We start from the raw sequence: 17,852 nt of genomic DNA, 5'->3' as shown, positions 1-17,852 counted from the left end.
GAAAAGCCTCTGCCTTAACTTGCAATTAACTTTTTGCAGCACCAAAACCAGCATCAACCCTCTGTGGGTTCCAGTAAGGCCAAGACCATGGATAATCACACTGCAAGACAGAGTTGGAAGATTTCTTTTTAGTTTATGCAGACTCTAACTGCTCTTGCCTTTCTGATCCTGTCACTTCTGACTGCACAGCAGTGGGTTTTAAAAGCTGGTTTGACTGGGGTTGTGGCTCTAAAAAGAGATATATGGAGCCACTGGAAGTGCTATGGAAGAAAAGAACAGATACGTAGGTAATACAGCTTTAAACAAGCAATGCACCTGAACACACATTTGTGAAATGATGCTCTCTAAGTGGCTGCCTGTGATGCTGCCCAGAGATCACAGGGTAAGATCAGAATCAACCTCTGACTCCTGCGCTCCACGACCTGCTGCTTCCCGTGGGTTTGCCTTACTGTGTGGATGGATATGGGTGATTTGGGATGGCAGCTGTCACACACCTGCAGGAGAATGCTGCCATCCATCCTACTCTTGGAGCAAAGACAGCTCCCTGCAGTCCTACTGCAAGAAATTTTTGGAACTTAGCAAACATCTCCCCAAAACCTGAAGATAACTTCATGGGCTGAAGACATTGCTTACAACTTGAATCAAAAATCATCACAAGAAGGTCATTTTTTGTGTGAGGAAAGGAAATTGTTCCATTGAAACTGCAGGAACATGCTATAGAACAACATCTTAATGAGGAATTAAATATCTACAATTCACAAAAGGTTGAGAATGTCTAAAACAAAACCCAGAACAACCCTAGACCAAGCTGCTCTATTTAAACAGGAAATAGAAAACAAAAACTTTGTCTCAAGAGAGAAGTAACTCATAATTATCTGACTTCTTAGCCTAGTTTGTGGTGTCCCAGCTGATGTTAACTGTATTCACTACAGCAAATACGGGTAATTTTGCAAAACTGCAAATCATAAACCAAATTCTGCTGTAGCCCTTCATCTATTCTACACAGCACCTGACTACATCTTGCAGCTGAGTAGCGGTTTTATGACTCCTGTATATAGAAAAATACTTTTCAAAAATGACTAACATCTTGCAAAAGCCACACAAAAGATTTGGGCTAGGCAAGGATGTACCTTCTTTGTTAATTTGTCCAGTACAAGATGTTGTAGGTCAAGTTCTAACTTGTAATTAACTTCAGAGATTTGGAAGGATGAAGGGCAAAGAGAACACACTCTTACCTGCTGCCTGCCTGACATACACAGCCAGATGAATTCTGGCAGTGCTCACTGTTCAGCTACTTGCAGTGGACACCCACTGGGAGAAAACAGAGAAACCTCCCTAACAGCCATTTCCATCAACAGTGAAATTAGTGTTTACAGTGGTCAGCTACACGTCTGTAGTTGGAAAAGGCATCCACAACAAACTGCAAACAGTTTCTTAATCAAGAGCTTAATCACAGCAGTTACATCCCCATGCTCATAAGTGTAGGAATTAATGAACAGTGTTCTACTTTGCTTGCAGTAATGAGGTTTTAAACTACTACTGAATCTTTTCTTTACTACAAGCAATGTCACCACAGTGTGAAATTGCTATTGACCACAGACATACTCCTACATCAACACAAGCATCCGTTACAGGGCCACGGCCCAGGTGACGTGAAACAAGAGTTCTGTAAATAGACAGTGCAGGAGGAGATGAATCAGGCTTGTTTGGCAGGAGTAAGACTTGAAAAAAAGTACATGCAGTGGTGATGAATCCAGCCAATTTCAAGTGTGGGAGAGCTTCATCCAAATTATCTCCTCCATCCTATTCTAACTTATGTCTGCACTACACAGCACTTAACCAGGACATGTCTGGCAATGAACAGTGCTTCTGTAAATACTGTATAGAGATGGAATAGTGTTAGACAGCAGCATTTAAAGTTTGGAAGTCTGGCTGGGATGACTATCTTACACGTTTTCCAAATGCTGAGTGAAGAGCCAGGAAAAGGACAGCAAGCAAATATGATAAAATATAAGAAGCTTTGGCTTACAACTTCTATAGTAATTTGCTAGGCAGTCAGATCTAACCCCAAGAAAAAACTGAGATACCTGAGAAATCCTCCTAGCAGTCTCCTGCCTGATTATCTCTTACAACATGAAGAAAAAAAAAAGAGCAGCTATTTAACAGAGGAACATAAGTGCTTATAATGCAAACAGTGAATCAAGAACTGGAAGATGGTCATTGCTCACCACAGAGATGCGCTTTCCATTCTCTTTGTCTTCATAGATGATCTTTATCAGCATTCTAATGTCTCAGGCAGTTTTCCTATATGTAATGCAAGGTGTGAAGGTATTTTGAACACCAGACATATTTACAGTAAAATCATCCTTACATGCAAAAAACCAGAAATACTAAATTTGTAATCAGTGGTGAAGAAATAGTTTAATGAAGAATGAGGTCACAGCCTATTTAATAAAGAATCAGATCCTGTTCATCTGGCAACAGGTAAACACCCACAGACAGCTGAACAGGTGAAAAAGACTAAAATCTGAGAAAGCACCAAATACTCCAGACTTCATTGGCTGTGAATTACTCTTTTACATTTCAGCCAAGCAGTTTTCCTATTTGGATGCAAATTGACCCATGATCTCTGGCTGTGAAATGCACAATGTTGGGAACTTGATGTCATATTTATTGTCCCAAACTTTTCCACCACTGGAAAACCACAGGCTAGAGCTCTGGCTGGAGGGACACGCACTAGTAATCCTTAAATTCTTCAAGATTCCAAGAAATCCACCTCTCCATTCTGAAATGAAATATAGCTGACAATGATTTTCCAGAAGGGGAATTGCTCCAAGCCTTTTAGGCAAATTAGACCAGAATTTAATATAAGAGCTAGCAAAAAAACCCAAACCCAATAATTTATCTAGTTTACCACTTCTAGTTTAAAGAAGTTTTGTCTCCAAATTTTGTTCATGAAGAAAGATGCTTGTTTTGAGTAAACAGACAGATGCAGAACATGAGACTATTTTAACAATCAGCCTAATTGCCTCCTCAGGTAGGCTTCAGCAATTGCATTCTACTGAACAGCAGAATGAACCTACCAGCAGGATTCCAGGGCTCTTCCTCAATCCTGTTCTCATACCTTCACTCCAACAAGAACACATGCTGAATCCTTCTGTTTCCAAAATCCAGGACATTATACACCTTACCCTAATGGTGGAATTGTAGTGTCCTCAGGAACTGACCAAACTTACTGAAGATGAAGACAGGGAAAGGTAGAATTTTCAGGACTGTTCTCCAGGATGCACTGAAGGAATGACGGTGTGAATTAAACAAATATTTCCATTCTGATGAATTTTTTTCCAGAAGGGTTTAAAAAGTGATTATTTTATTTGTAGTAAATGCCCACTACCTCGGGGCAAAGCTCAGGCAAATCTCCAGACCATGCAAACACAAAAACCCCTTGCTACTAAAGATAACTCCAAGATTAGCCCATAGCTTCAAGTGACAACTTTTTATTTTAGGCAAAAACAAAAAAAAAAGGCCAAAAACATTCCGCTATTGCAGTTTGTAAAATTTTCACTGTTTTCAGTAGAAACAGTCCACAAGTCAGAACGCAATATTCAAATAACATTGTGCAAAATTGTACTGGCATAACTACACATAGCAAAAAGACTAGTGTAAATCAAGAATTCCATTGAAATTAGTTGAGCTGCTCCAGTTTTACAACAGTGTACATCACCTCAGAATAGGCCCTTTTTTACAGAACATCCCTGGAATTCCTCTTGCTTACAAAAATTGCTTTACATGCAACAAGTAACCTATCAGTACAACATAAGCAAGAACATCTCCACAAGTTATCACAGTGTAACAGAGGAAAACATGTCAGCCAATTTCATACAAAGGCAAATCTAATGGCAGTTTTGAACATCCCTTGACAGCTACCCTCAAAAATTGCACATTTCAATATAAGAAATAATTTAGAATGAAGCCAAGCTATGTTCTTAACTATCAGTACATGGACAATTAGGATGGATGATGGGGTTTGTTTTCTTTTTTTAGCTTAGTAGATTTTTCCAAAGAGAGTTGTTCCAAAAGTTTGTGTAATAAATGCTAATTTGCAGTGTTATCAGACCAAGTCCTCTTCTGCTATTCAAATAGATCTGTCAACACTACAGAAGTCTCTGTAGTCAAATACAAATCCCAATGAAGAACTATTAAACAAAGACCATACCTTAAGTATTTACTGATGACATGCAATGAAACCAAGCAAGCAGTAACAGGACTCCACTTCCATTTGGAGCATTCAGAATGAGACGCTGCAGTTCAGCTGGGGTACAGGACTGGAATGTCACAGAACACTTGTAAGTAGTTAACATCCTCCCCCCACTTGATGTGCAAAGTAACAGTTTCCAAATAATGTATCTAAGTCATTCTTTGCATAAACAGAACACTAAGAGTGGAACTGATTTCCAGAGATGCTGAATGCTCACAAACTCACATCAAGAAAATACACAGGTACATCTGGCAGTGATTGGTAACTTTGTTTTCCTGTACACCCATATTCAGAAAAACAATTCTAAAAAGAACTCCTTGATCACAGTAAAACCAATTGTTCCCCAGTGCTTTTCATCTCCCTAGGTTATGAAGGGCTTGCCTTCTATTGCCTTTCCTACGAACAAACATTTTTGGTTTAACACATATCAACGTGTCTTGGGTCTAAGTCATCTGATGAAGGGCACACACCAGAACTATGGAATTATATGGAGAAAGCACAGTCCTGATGTGCTCAAGTGTGTGGGTGCTTTTATTTCCTTTTTGCAGCTTATATTAATCTCATGAGGACAAGTAATAACAACACACAAGCTCTGCTCTGGAGATGCATGGAAGTGTGCATCAGTTCTGGAAGAAAACAGCTCTGCAAGTCTGTACATGAGAAAAAAATAACAAAAGGTTCTCAAAAATACCAGCTCTGTCTCCAACAGCACAAATTAAAGCAGCAGACCTGTGTGCATGCACACAGTAAGTTAAATGGAAGTCAAGAGACTCAAGAAGTCACCCTGCAGGAATGATCTCTGTAACTGCAAGTCTCTGGTGACTTCCTACGCTTCCTCCTTTGCCATCTCAGCTTGATGGAGGGGTTGTCAAGTACTCAGCAAGGAAACATTTGGCAAGGAAATACGGACATCACTGGCACTGAGTTTCTGTGAGGACACCAGTCAGCATTTTAGAGATGGCAGGGAGAGAGAACAGATAATACTGCAGCAGAGAATTACTGTGCTACCGCTGAATTCTCTTAATGAGCAACAAGAAGTTTGGCCTGAGGCAGAGGAAAGGTTAATGGATATGACTTTGTTTCCTTCTTCCCAAAAAATTCAGTCTCAGTGTTTTTCAACAGTCCCAGACTCTGAATTCCAGGAAATTGTATTTTAGAACAAATCAAAAAATAGCCCTGAGACTAAACATACTTTATAAGAGCTGCTATTGCCTTATGTAAATCAAACACAGCAATCATTTACTGCCAGAGTAAGCAATATTTAATTTTCACTCCCTTTTTTGCTCACCTGGGATACCTACCTGAAACCAAGAGTTTCTTTCCATGATATATGTACTTAAGCACTGTCTGTTACTTTACCAAGTACTTAAATGCTACAGGATTATGGCACCAAACAAGGAAAGAATAGCTGATGCAGTTCAAACTTTACCAAAGGAGCCCTCTTCTCCTGTGCCTTGAGTTTTTGAAAAAACAATTCTAATAATCACAACTGTCGCCATGGACTTTGTTACAATGAACTCCTTCCTTGTGATTTAAGTAGAATTTACAACTGGAGTAACAGCATTTAGTATATCTCAAAATCAACTGCCAGCGTTATTGAACACAATCACCAGCCTTTAAGTGTGGCTACACCAAGAAAACAAGAATATCAAATGCATCAAGCTGTGCATAAAAACAGACCTTTACTCTTTCTTAAGCTACAACTTAGGTAATCGGGGAACTGATTAGGTCTATGCATAGTTAGGATTTTAAGTCAGCCAAAAGAATTTTAACTCTTTCAGTAAAACTGTGCTTGTGTAATGCACAGGTCAGCTCCCTCCAAAAATGAACTTCCCATTCTACACATAAAAGAATTTTTTAAAAGTTCCATGCACTCTCAAAGCTATATGCAAATCGATTTAAATACTTCAGCTAACAGCTATGCTATGGCACAAGACAGCACATAAAAAATTTAAGGCTAATTTTTGTCTGCACACATCAACGTTGGTCTCAGAACAAGAGCTGTCATATTTTCTTAACTCTGAGTGTTTAGTGTGGATTCGTAATAAACTTGAGCTGCCACAGCAATAGTAGAGTTGTCCTGCATATAAAAAAGACTGAATGTTGTCCTGAATGCTATTCTTTTATAAAAAGCAAAAACTTCACACATTTACATTTGGTTTTTATCAGAGCAGCTCACTAATTTGTACAGTACATTGTCCAATAACATACAAGGTAAACTACCAGAGAGATACTCGAGTCCTACAACAAGAGGTGCAAAAGAAAGTCCTACGGTAAGAAAGCTCACTGCTGTCTGGGAGAGCCACAATGTGATGAAAACAAACATCAGAATGCATTTTGGTGAAGTCAGTTAAGTGTCAAGGCTGTAAAAAAGGCTGTTTGTTAACTTTAGCCCTTCTTAATGGTTCTTAACCATTCGGTTAAGATCTCCTAATAAAGCACTAGGCAGTTTGGCAACAATGAAGTTCTTTACGTGCTACTGTTACAGAAATAGAAAACAGACTTAAAAGCACTTCCTTCACCTGAACATGATCCGGATCAGTCACACCAGGTTTAAACAAACCTATCTAAAGCAGTAAATATTAGACCTCAAATTGCACTGTAGTGTTTCAGAAGAAACAAATTAATATCCACCAAGCCCAGAAAAGAACTATCAGCTGGCAAAATTACACAAGTTTGATGCACAAATCTGCTTATTTTTAAAGCTCTGTTCCTCAACAACTCCAGGTGACTGACAATGTCGGCGCAAATCAAAACTGTTACTTCAAACAATCCTGTCCATTTTCATGGGAAGACAGATAGTAAGCCAAATTATTCTTGTCTGCTAATTTAACAGGTGAAAGACTTTCATACCTCCAGGTACAATTTTAATTTACTGATTTTTTTGCATAACATTTAAAAAATACTATAAATAGAGAGCTTGCACATTCTAGCATGATTTACACTTACTTGCTGAATGAAGTACACTGCAGTCATAGTTACTAATACAGGACATAAAGGAACAGCAAATATGCATCAAAATTATGATTATCTGCACACATACGCAGGGATTTTTTCCCTAAATCAAAATGTTTGCAAGCAAATTCCTCATATTACGCACTGAACAAGACTGTTATATTTTGCAGTATCATCTTTAAATAGTTGCCATTATGAGGAGACCTGAGAATACAATTGATCCATGGAAACTATGTCGATGGAAGTTGTGTATATGCAAGCCAGTGGACCTGCTTGCATGTAACAGACCAATATTCAGACCCAGAGACTGTCCACAATGACATTTACTTTGAAATTACTGAATCTAACTCTGTTAAAGAGATACAAGAGCAATTTGCTTTATAAGTGACTATGACACTGGTATTCAGGTCATTGGAGCTTTCTGTATATCTCTAATTGTGTTAACTCAAATCCAAGTAATGCACTCCAGGAACATGTGAGAAACCTCAGTGAAGTTCCTGAACAGTTTCTGTTTGCAATTGCCTTCCCCTCCCCACCCCCCCATTTTTGCCTTTCACTGTAATTTCAAAGCAACCATTAACTGCCACATTATCAGGACAAACCAAGTATCAAAAAATCCTGTTTTACATGCCAGCCTAAGCTGCTAGTCCAAAAGAGAGAACACATCTGCTGCTGTAAACTTCTGCATAACAGATATCATGCCTGACAAACCATCACCTTCAACAGACACACAAACACCACTATGACAAAAGGGAGGAAACCATGCACAGGTATTTCAGTATTATGTGGCCAGGGTCTATAATACAGTGATGAATCACATCAGAGCAAATTTGTACCAAGAGTGATTAATGATTCAGGCTGACTCATAAGGATGCAAGCAAGCCTGTAAGAGCCAAGTATTTTCTGGAAGAAAGAATACTGAGTAAGAGGATAATATGTTTTTTCCCTACATCTGCACAAAAGATTCTATGGACAAATAGAACAATAGCAGGGCAAGTGCTTTAAAATGCAATTTTCCGGCCAATAAACCAACACTAGTAGGAATTCTGTGAAGGAAGGAATTTTAAGAATGTGACTTACCAGAAGCACAGATTTTTGATATCAAAAATTTACACAATACACTAACACTGTTTTTGCATACTCTTTTTTTTAAAAGTTTCAAACGTATTAACTTGTTTTGCTTTGTTCAGGTCTGAGGCTGTTCAGCAAGGTCACATAATTTGAGACTGCTGCAATAGTTCAGCAATCCTTTGGTCCCATCAGCTGTAAGCCAGCCAAGTATAAAAAAATCCTCCCCTACCAAAGGAAAAAAGGAAAAAAAGGGTAGGGGGATCATCACCAGGAAACACCATCTGCTACAAACCAGAAAGGCAAAATTTTGTTACAAAATACACATTTTCATACAAAAGACATCTTGCAAAACCATCTGATTGCCCCTCCCTCTGCAGATTACAATGGTAAATGGGATCAGCTGGCTGGTCTTGAGACTTGTTTTAGTGGGGAAAAAAAGTCAGAGGACACACACCATCACAACAACTGGTCCTTTAAATGGGAAAGGATTATGATAGTCTTTGTTTTCACCAGTGTTTAAAAAAAGCAGAAGAGAAACAGAACCAGAGTCTTCAAAAGCACAAAGTACAACAGCTTATCAGCTGCTGCATCCTCCTGAACTTCTCAATGTGCTACAAACTGTCAATTATACAAACAGTTTTGATTATGGCAGGGCCATAAATTGTTAAAACAATGCGTGTGTGTGATTAGAAAGGTCCGGTCAACTGGTTCCATTTTTTTCCCAGTAGTTGCTCAGAAAAATGTCAAAGACAATCTAAATTATTCTTCAGCTTCCTCAATACATCCTGACTGCTGGAGCAGAGAGGTCTGTGGTATTACTGTACTTGTTCCACGAGAAATCCTGTCTTGATCTGTGCTTGTAGTCAAGGAGGCCATAGAAATGGGCTGTAATAAACCAGGCGTCATGCTGGAGGAGACAGTCAGGCTGTGTGTAGTGCCCTTAAGTGTGAGATCCTGGGTGGGAAGAAGTGGCTTGAGGATGCTGACAAGACAGAAAGCAGAGCCACTTTTCGGAATGAAATTCACTTTGTTCTTGTCAGGGCAATAGAAGGCTGGAATTTCGTGCAATGGCTTTGGCCTAGAAATAAAATACACACAATAGTTTTATGGAACAATCAAATTCTGCCAATGGCAGGGATGTATTGCTGAACACATCATCAGAAACAAGTCGAGGTTTCAATGTGAAGTATTTCAGCTACTCAATAATGCCTTAATGACACCAACAGCAGACAGCAAATGACAAGATGGTTTAAAACGCTTGTTTAAACGTGCTGCAACTAACAGCATGTTCTTAGGGCAGGCTGCTTCCAAACCAACTTCATGCTTGATCACAAACCCTATTCCATGAATTAGCACATTCATTATATGAGAAAGTATTTTCAATCATGTTCTCCAGAAACTTTCACTGCTCCACATACAGACACTATTTATACAGCAAGCCCTGTGAAAGAAAGCTAGTATAGCAATGGTCCTAATACTGCATATCTCAAAGGAGTTCATAATCATCTGGAGTTCTCCTTTTCTATACTTTTGCCTTCTTTGCATGTTCACATGAGCGTGCTCTGACTCTCTGCAGAAGATGACCCCAATCCTACTAAAAAACTCAATGCAGAGAGTAAAATGTAGTTTTCCTGATCAAGTACCTATAATCTAGGAAAGAAGTGCGGAACACAAATTTAGATCCTGACTTGCAGTTTTGCCATCTCAGCACAGAACTCAGACCAAGTCATGCTTTAAGAAAAACAGAGCTGGAATGGAAATCATGGATAGCTTAGGAATGCCTTCTGTGTTTTAACACTGCAATGTAAATCTACTTACAGTAGCCAAAGTCTACTTCAAGACAGAACTATAGAAATCTGCTTTAAATTCTCTCTTTACTACTTGAAAATAGCCACCAGAAATTTTTATTCACTTTTTGTTGTTGCCAGCATTGTCCTTTAGCCTATAACCTCTCCTTCCCTTCCTTGTGTTTGTAAAAGAGCCATGTTCACTTCTGTTTTCGTTTTACTAAGCCAAGCAAGCCAGTGTATTTTTGTAGAGATATTTTATTGTGAAAAGAAATCCTGCTCATAAGATAGGGTACATTTCCATGCTAGCTGATTCTCCCTAGTGTCCAGAAAATTCAACCCCAATTGTAAATTTCCTTCCTAAATGAAAATCCTGTATAGGATTTCCAAATAGAAATTACATTAAACAAAGGTTGAGCTTGAAATAGTTACACTCATGTATTCCACATACACATGGAATTCAAGTAACAGATGTGAAAATATGTTTTTTCATCAGACTGCAGTGTCTGAGGACTACTATGGCTATGTAGAAACTTCTGCAGAAGTTTGTTTCACTCTACAGCAGAGCAGTTCTACAGTTACGCAGAGAGGACTTCCAAAAAGAAATGCAAACGTGAGTCAAACTGCAATAGAGTATGCTCCTATAGCAAATGAATACTAACTATCTGTCAGTGACATAGTTAACAATATAATACAGACAGGTAACTTCAGTTACTGTAACCCTTCCCACATCGCCATGGGACAGGCTGTAGAGACCTCTCAAAATCCATTTGCACAGGTCAGCCAAGCTCACTTCCTTTTAAACTAACATTTATAATAGATGGCATTCTTGAGATAATATAAGAGAATTGTAACATATCTATACTCCTTGTATACTCCATGTGACAATATGGAATTTTTAACTGTAGGTTAAGATTCTAGTATACAAGTGACATAAGGGTATAAAAACTACTCTGAAATAATAATAAAACGTAACATCCCAAGAATATTCCCAAGTCACAAAAGTTGGCATTTCCAGAATAATCAAAGCATCAAATATTCAGGGTCAAGTTCACTCCTCTGTCACTAGAAGTTTCACAACTACATTGATTTAGCTGATTTAGTCTTCAGAGTCTAGATGACTGGATGTGCCTGTCAAGCTGTGACATTAGCTGATGTTACAGCCTGTTATTACCTCTCCCCCTATCTGATTATTTGAGCTCTTCTCCCACTGTCTGCCAGGTAAGAGACTCCTCTCAAATTATGCTGGTTTTTAAAAAACATCACTCAAGGTTTTAACACTAAATGGCAGCAGTAACATACATACAGATATGCCAATATATAGTCACACCAAAAAACAGACATCAGGTTGGTTAGCATGGCTTTAGCAACTGGACTAATAACTTTATCTGAGACAAAATCAAAAAAGCAATAATTAATCTTGGATGTTATTTCTTATGTAGCAAAAATCAACTTACAAGTTTTCCTCAAAGACTTTCACCTTTTCACAGCCCTCAGGAGGTTCACGCTTGAACATGTAGCTGTTGTTGGGTTTTGGCGAGGTAGCGTATTTTGGCAAGGGAGAATTATTCCCGTTTTCTGCAGGAACAGAGTTGCTCATTATATAAATGTGACACACGATTAAAAAAAAACCACAAGAGCTACCTTTAAACGCCCCCTGAATTTAAAGCCACTTCATTACCAATGTTATGAAATTTAAAAACATTTTCATTTGCCTTCAAAGCCTTCATTTGCAAATAAGCTTTCTTATCTCAATTTCTTTCCTTCTTTCTGTTTCTTCTTATAACATTTTCAGGCTTCTCTGCAATATCTGATCATTTCTGGACATTTTCAGTTTTCAACTGCAAACCTAAATCTATGGTTCTGTACTATCACCATCTAGCCAAAAGAAATGGGCAGAAGCCATATTCTTTAAAAAAGAGAACAGGTTTATGTTGAATTATAAAATTCTCCTAGGATATCTCAAAAGATTCCAGATGAAAAAAGAATAATTAAATAAACCCTAAACACTTAAACTTTTATGGGTATGTCTATGAAATGCTATAAGGTTGCAGATTTTGGCCAAAATCATAAAAAATACCGAACACAAGCAACAGGACTACTGTGCTGTTTCACCTGCTACTGTACATTCTTGCTTCTCCAACCTGCTTAAAATACTCGAATAATCTATTACTTAAAATAAAAGCTTTTTAGGAACCACATTCCTCAGTCACATCTATCCAGCTTTAATTAATATGTGTGCACATATATGGAGCATTTGCAAAAAACCTGATCATGTACAAAAAAACTACATTCTGCCATTTTTCCACAGATATAGGGAACAAACCCTCTCTTTTACCAATATAGTTGTGCACATCGCACAAGTTCAGCATTGTTGAACTTCTAAAGTGACACTCTACCTTTATCTCTGGAATCACCAAGCAGATCATCTGCAGAACACGGGCTTTCCTCACTGCCTTCATTACAGATGGTGAGAAAGGAGCTTGGAGACACGGACTGGGAGCGGCTGCTGTTGTTGCTGCCCTTGTCTGCCCCACCGGGCGTTTGGGTGTCAATGCTGCGAGTGCTGCTGCTGCGCTGTGCCAGTGGAGGCGGGGCACGGTGCCCGTCTGGAATATCTTGAGGCTGTTAGAATTAAAGGTATCAGACAGCTGCTCTTGTCTGGATAGCAATTTCTTTAAATCCAGTAATAGTGAGGGTCTTTTTGGGTTTCATATAACCATTTGAGGACGAAAATTTTCTTCGTTACATGAACTTCATAAGAAACTAAAATGTCAGGTTCAGGAGCTAAGGACAATTTTGAAAACTTCACATCATCACAGAATTCCTGAGGCTGGAAAGAACCTCTTGAGATTATCAAGTTTAACATCTCTGCTCAAGCAGACTCAGGTAGAACAGTGTATCCAGGACTCTGTCAAGTTTTTAATATCTCCATAGACAATTATTCCACAACGTTTCTGGGCAACTTGCTCTGGGCTTTACACACCCTCACACATTTGAAAAAAACCAAAAAACAAACCAACAAAGCCCTAAGATTTTTAAATTTATGCCCACTGGTTCTTTCCCCATCACTGGGCACTACTGCAAAGAGACCAGCTCCCTCCATTTCTGCACATGAGATGCTTATGCACATTGATAAGATCCCCAGAGCTGTGTCTCAAGGCTGAACACTCCCATCTCTCTCTTCATATCAAAGACATTCTGGTACCTTAATCATCTTCACAGTCTGTATTTCTGATACCTTATTACTAAATTCACCTCTAAAAACCATTAAAATAAAATGAACAGTAAAAATGGGCAAATTATGGTTTACCTAGAATGGGGATAGCTCAGCATGGGCAAAAAAGAGTTCCTACAAAAACTCTCAAAACAGACACTTTGCTTTTCCCTGTTTTACTGAGATTTCTTATTTAGAGGAAAAGGTTCAGATTCAAGCTTTAACTCTTTCATTCTTTTTGCTGTCCAAGAGACTTTTCAACTTAACCTTATTAAAGAAAACAATAAATAAAAATATAATTAAAATTAATTCCTGACAAATTTAATTCAAAAATGGTGCAAAATAAAGTTTATGATCTCAAAGCAAAACGAAAACAATTATATAGAGCAAACATGGTGGCAAATACATACAACAAGTTGTTCCTCTTTGTCTCCTGTCTCCTTAATTATTATCTCAATCTCTTGATTCAATCCCTCTACGCTGTTTCTGAACCGTGACCCCGTTGATTTGGTAATCGGTATCACAGGAACGAGAGCACTCTTTGGGATGTGAGCCTAAAGAACCAGAGACAATAACAAAACAATGTAGATTTATTTACAAAACGAAGTTACTATTTCTACCCAAAAGTGACCCTTGAAACAGAACACAGCTACGCTCGAGTATCAAGGATTTACACGAAACCATAGCGATTGTGTTCAAATGGATGCTTGAACTGAAGGCAGACATCCTGAATTTTGTTTCAAATCCAATTTCTAGCAGGAAAAGCTACATAACCTAGTCTCAAAATCTCCCTTGATATGGTCTGCCTCTAGCTTGCCATAGCTTTACAAGTGAAAATGAAACAGTAAACATTTAAATGTAAGTAATTTTGAAGCCTTTAAAATACATTTCCATTTCTCCTAAAGTGAGCTATACCACAATATCAAATCACTCATTGTTGGATGGTAACCACATTAAAATGATATTTTAATGGAAATTTGTGGCCACCTGCAATAACATGACAAACGCAGAAGGAAAATTATTCCACAAATGCAAGATTGCACTATGTTAAAAATTAAGACCAATGTATTAACTGTACTAAGACAGAATAAAACCTTGACAAAACAACTTAGAGAGACTTCCACATAAAGGATAAAACCCAAACCCAACTGTTAATACTTAGTTGCTTCAGAAGGAAGATTAACAGTTTAAAAATCCAGTGCTTCAAAATATGCACAAAAACTTCATTCTTAGAAAACACATTACTGAAATTTCCCAGAGTTCCCTTTGGTACACCACAACTTCTTGAGATTTCCCAGTCTCTCCATTAGCATCTGCCCTCCTGTTAAAAAAGTCTCCCTGCCAGAATATTAGAAGATTCTGTACTCATTAAGCAGTGGTGTACTGCAGGTAATGTAATACTTTCTGCAAACATTCAGTTCAATTTAAAGAACTGCATAACACGCTTAAGTCACAGTAGAATTCCCACATAAAATTCCTGGACTCTGTGGTCCAGTGTGCCATAATTGAGAGCAACTCCTCTAATGAATGAAAGACCAGCATTATCTGGTCTTCAAAGGCTATTTTTGTGAGGGGATTTTATTTTAATTTTTCCTTTAAGTAACAAGACTACATAGACAGACAGCAAAGCATTTTAATTTCCTGTGTACATTCTCAGAAACCACACAAAGCTTGTCTGGCAGAAAATCTACCTCAGAAAAATTAATGTACACAAGACATTTTAAGCACAGATCATAACGGAGACTTCTTGTCACAATCACAAATCTCTACAGCAGCAGAACTCATGAATTATATTGGTTCTGCTTTCCTGAAACATTAGGTTAGCCATAAAAAAACCCAAAAACCAAACATCTTAAAAAAGACTTGCACAAAAACTACAAAAGCTTCTGTTCAGGAAATGCTTGTCACTCTGTTTCTGTCAACAAAAATAAAACAGTCTCACAGTGGCCAAACTCATAAAGAGTTTCTAAAGTCTTGCCTGAAGATGAAAACAAAACACTGGAGAAGAGCACCAAAAAGTCTGAGAAAGCAACGCTGCTAATTCTGTTCCAAGCAAGGCCTTGGGTCAACAATCCAGTAAACTAATACAGGTTGATATTCACAAGTTCAGGCACTAAAGGCTTTATGTACCCAGTTATTCAACATACACATTCTTAGGACAAACTGGGCTTGTTAAAAAGTAGAACACGAGTATGCTTTAAGATTTCAGCAGCTGTTAGCAAAATGTGGGAACTCTTCACCTTAAAATATGATTGCCAACCACAAAAATTCTTAGGTTCATGCTACTATTTGAAGAGCTCATAGTAGATTCAGTAGAGTTCAATATAGTTCAGTACAGCATGTTTCACTTCCAAGAAAAATAATATTCTGTACCTGACTGAGGATGATTTCTTAGCCCAGGGTGCTAGAGGGTGGAAAAGGAAGGAGGTATCGTGACAAGGGTGGAACAATCAGTCTCAAAACAAGAAACCTTATTAAAAATACTGCCTTCACAGAGGTCTGCATGGACATGCAGGAATAGGCCACCAGCTCTAGACTACTCATCTGAATACCCAGGAATGGTCACAAGGAGGCAAGGTGCCAACCACAGGATAATAATGACTGTGCTCACACAGTAACACATTGGCACAGAATTTTCAGTTCTGAAACTTACAGGTATGACATACACTCATGAGGAAGGAAAAAGGGGTGATGGCAAATCTAAATTGTTCACAGACAGTTCAGGAAAAATGCTCTAAGCTCTTCCAATTTTTCACAAGTAACAAAACTCTAAACAGAATCCCAGGGCTTGTGATGCTTGTACATCAAGCCACCTCCAGGTTGAACATATCATGGTAATTCTACTCAAAAAATGAAATGTTCCACCTAGTGAGCTGGTAAGAGTGACACCAAAAAAACCCATGCCCCCAACACTGTGAAATGCATGCAGCTGATCTCAGTATCAATCAATTGGTCAGACACTGGGGACACAGGGTTGCTAGGAAAATTAAAGGAGCAGGGGCCTTGATGGTTCAGAGTGCCAAGTAAAAATGTAATATCAGCCAAGTGCACTGAGGAAAAAAACATTATGTTGGAAAAAATAATCCATTTATTCTTCCATCTGTTTTCAGTTCTGGTCTCAATTCTAGTTTCTTCCTTATACCAACACTGAGAATATAAGAAGATCCCATTGTTTTGACGCCTGTTCACAGATTTAGCACCATGCAATTAACTCAAAATGTTCTCAGAAGCATCTTGAGATCACCTGAGTATGCTATGACCTTTCTGCAAACTCCTCTTCCAGTTAAAGAGAGACAGAAAGGAACACTTCCTGAATAACGAAAAAACCACACAAACAAAAAACCAATCATTCGTTCTGAAAAAAACCGTAGTCAACAGCAAGGACTTGATCCTCCCCAGCTATTTCCTGATTGTGAGCAGAGGGTCAGGAACAGCTAACAAGCTTATCCTACAGACATTGTGTGGATTTCTTTCTTCACACAAAAATCATATTAGAAAGAAGCACAAATAAACAACCAATTAGAAGCTTAGCTAGCAAGAACCACTAAAAGTTTTGCTATAATTCAAGAATTGCAGTAAAGTTTAAGTAGTGAAGGAAAGAGGAAATAAATCCACTAAAATTTCTTCTTTTAACTAGAAGAGAATGCCATTTTCCAGATGTTAAACAGAGTTTACCTGGTCTCTGTAAAGGAACTACTGACACAATTTCCTAACCCTTTTTCTACCTTGTCAGGAATCCAACTCCTTGAGCTCAGAAATCTTTACATGACCCTTTAGAGTCAACAAACACAAAAGTTTCCTTCAAGCTAGGAATGTAAAAAAATAATTTCTAAATATTCTAATTACTAAATTCTGGTTTCCACGCAGTCCTTCCCAAAAATCCCGAAGGAACAGAGCTGCTGCCAAAAATTCTAGTTCAGCAGTTCTCCAAAAAAGCGATCAGGAACTTTGCCCTTGATGACTACAGTTACAGATTTTCACTGAGTTAAAAAACAGCTGCTAAATGCCATTAACCTAAAAACTTCACTTACTCTTTGAATCCTTCTTTAACTTCTTCCCTTTGCAAGTAGCTTGACACAGCTGGCACAAAATTCACCAAGAAAAACAATGTTTTGTTTTGTAACACAGTCCTGGAAAAGCTGCTTTTCTTTAATTTATATTTTATAGTTTGTTTCACAAGCCCAAAAACGAATTATCCATTGCACAATATTTTATTCATGTACTATGAGATTTGGCAGAATGTAAAGACATCCATACCAGAAACAAAATAATAAAATTAGTATGCTTAAAAAGTTGTATACATAATTTGGGGAGGTATTTTTCAGAATAGCAGCATAGCTGTTCATTTTTGAAATTAAAACTCACTAAGATCATCTGTGCTCAAGTAGGCAATACCTTAGCATTCAGAAACCCACAGGTTTGTAGAATGCCAAGCAAACCTATTAAAATGCATGTAATTCTCCAGTGTACTAAAGGGCCCACATCAAAAGTTCTTCAGTATACTTTTTGGTTGAAAATGTCCTCAAGTTCTACAAATTCAGAAAAAACACCTTAATCAAGTATG

At 38.1% G+C, this 17,852-nt stretch overlaps 1 protein-coding gene across 1 annotated transcript in view; it reads right to left on the bottom strand.

Moving 5' to 3' along the window:
- Positions 1 to 680: 680 nt before the first annotated feature.
- FAM117B (family with sequence similarity 117 member B) overlaps positions 681 to 17,852 on the bottom strand; it is a 31,880-nt gene continuing 14,708 nt past the window's right edge. The window contains 4 exon segments of the mRNA XM_030952248.1: positions 681 to 9,362; positions 11,529 to 11,649; positions 12,471 to 12,696; positions 13,699 to 13,842. Of these exon segments, the coding sequence (XP_030808108.1) occupies positions 9,044 to 9,362; positions 11,529 to 11,649; positions 12,471 to 12,696; positions 13,699 to 13,842 (810 nt within the window). The 3' untranslated portion in view covers positions 681 to 9,043.

This window comes from Camarhynchus parvulus, chromosome 7 (assembly GCF_901933205.1).
Source record: "Camarhynchus parvulus chromosome 7, STF_HiC, whole genome shotgun sequence".
Classification (NCBI taxonomy): Eukaryota; Metazoa; Chordata; class Aves; order Passeriformes; family Thraupidae; genus Camarhynchus; species Camarhynchus parvulus.
This window is presented reverse-complemented; position numbering and strand designations above follow the sequence as displayed.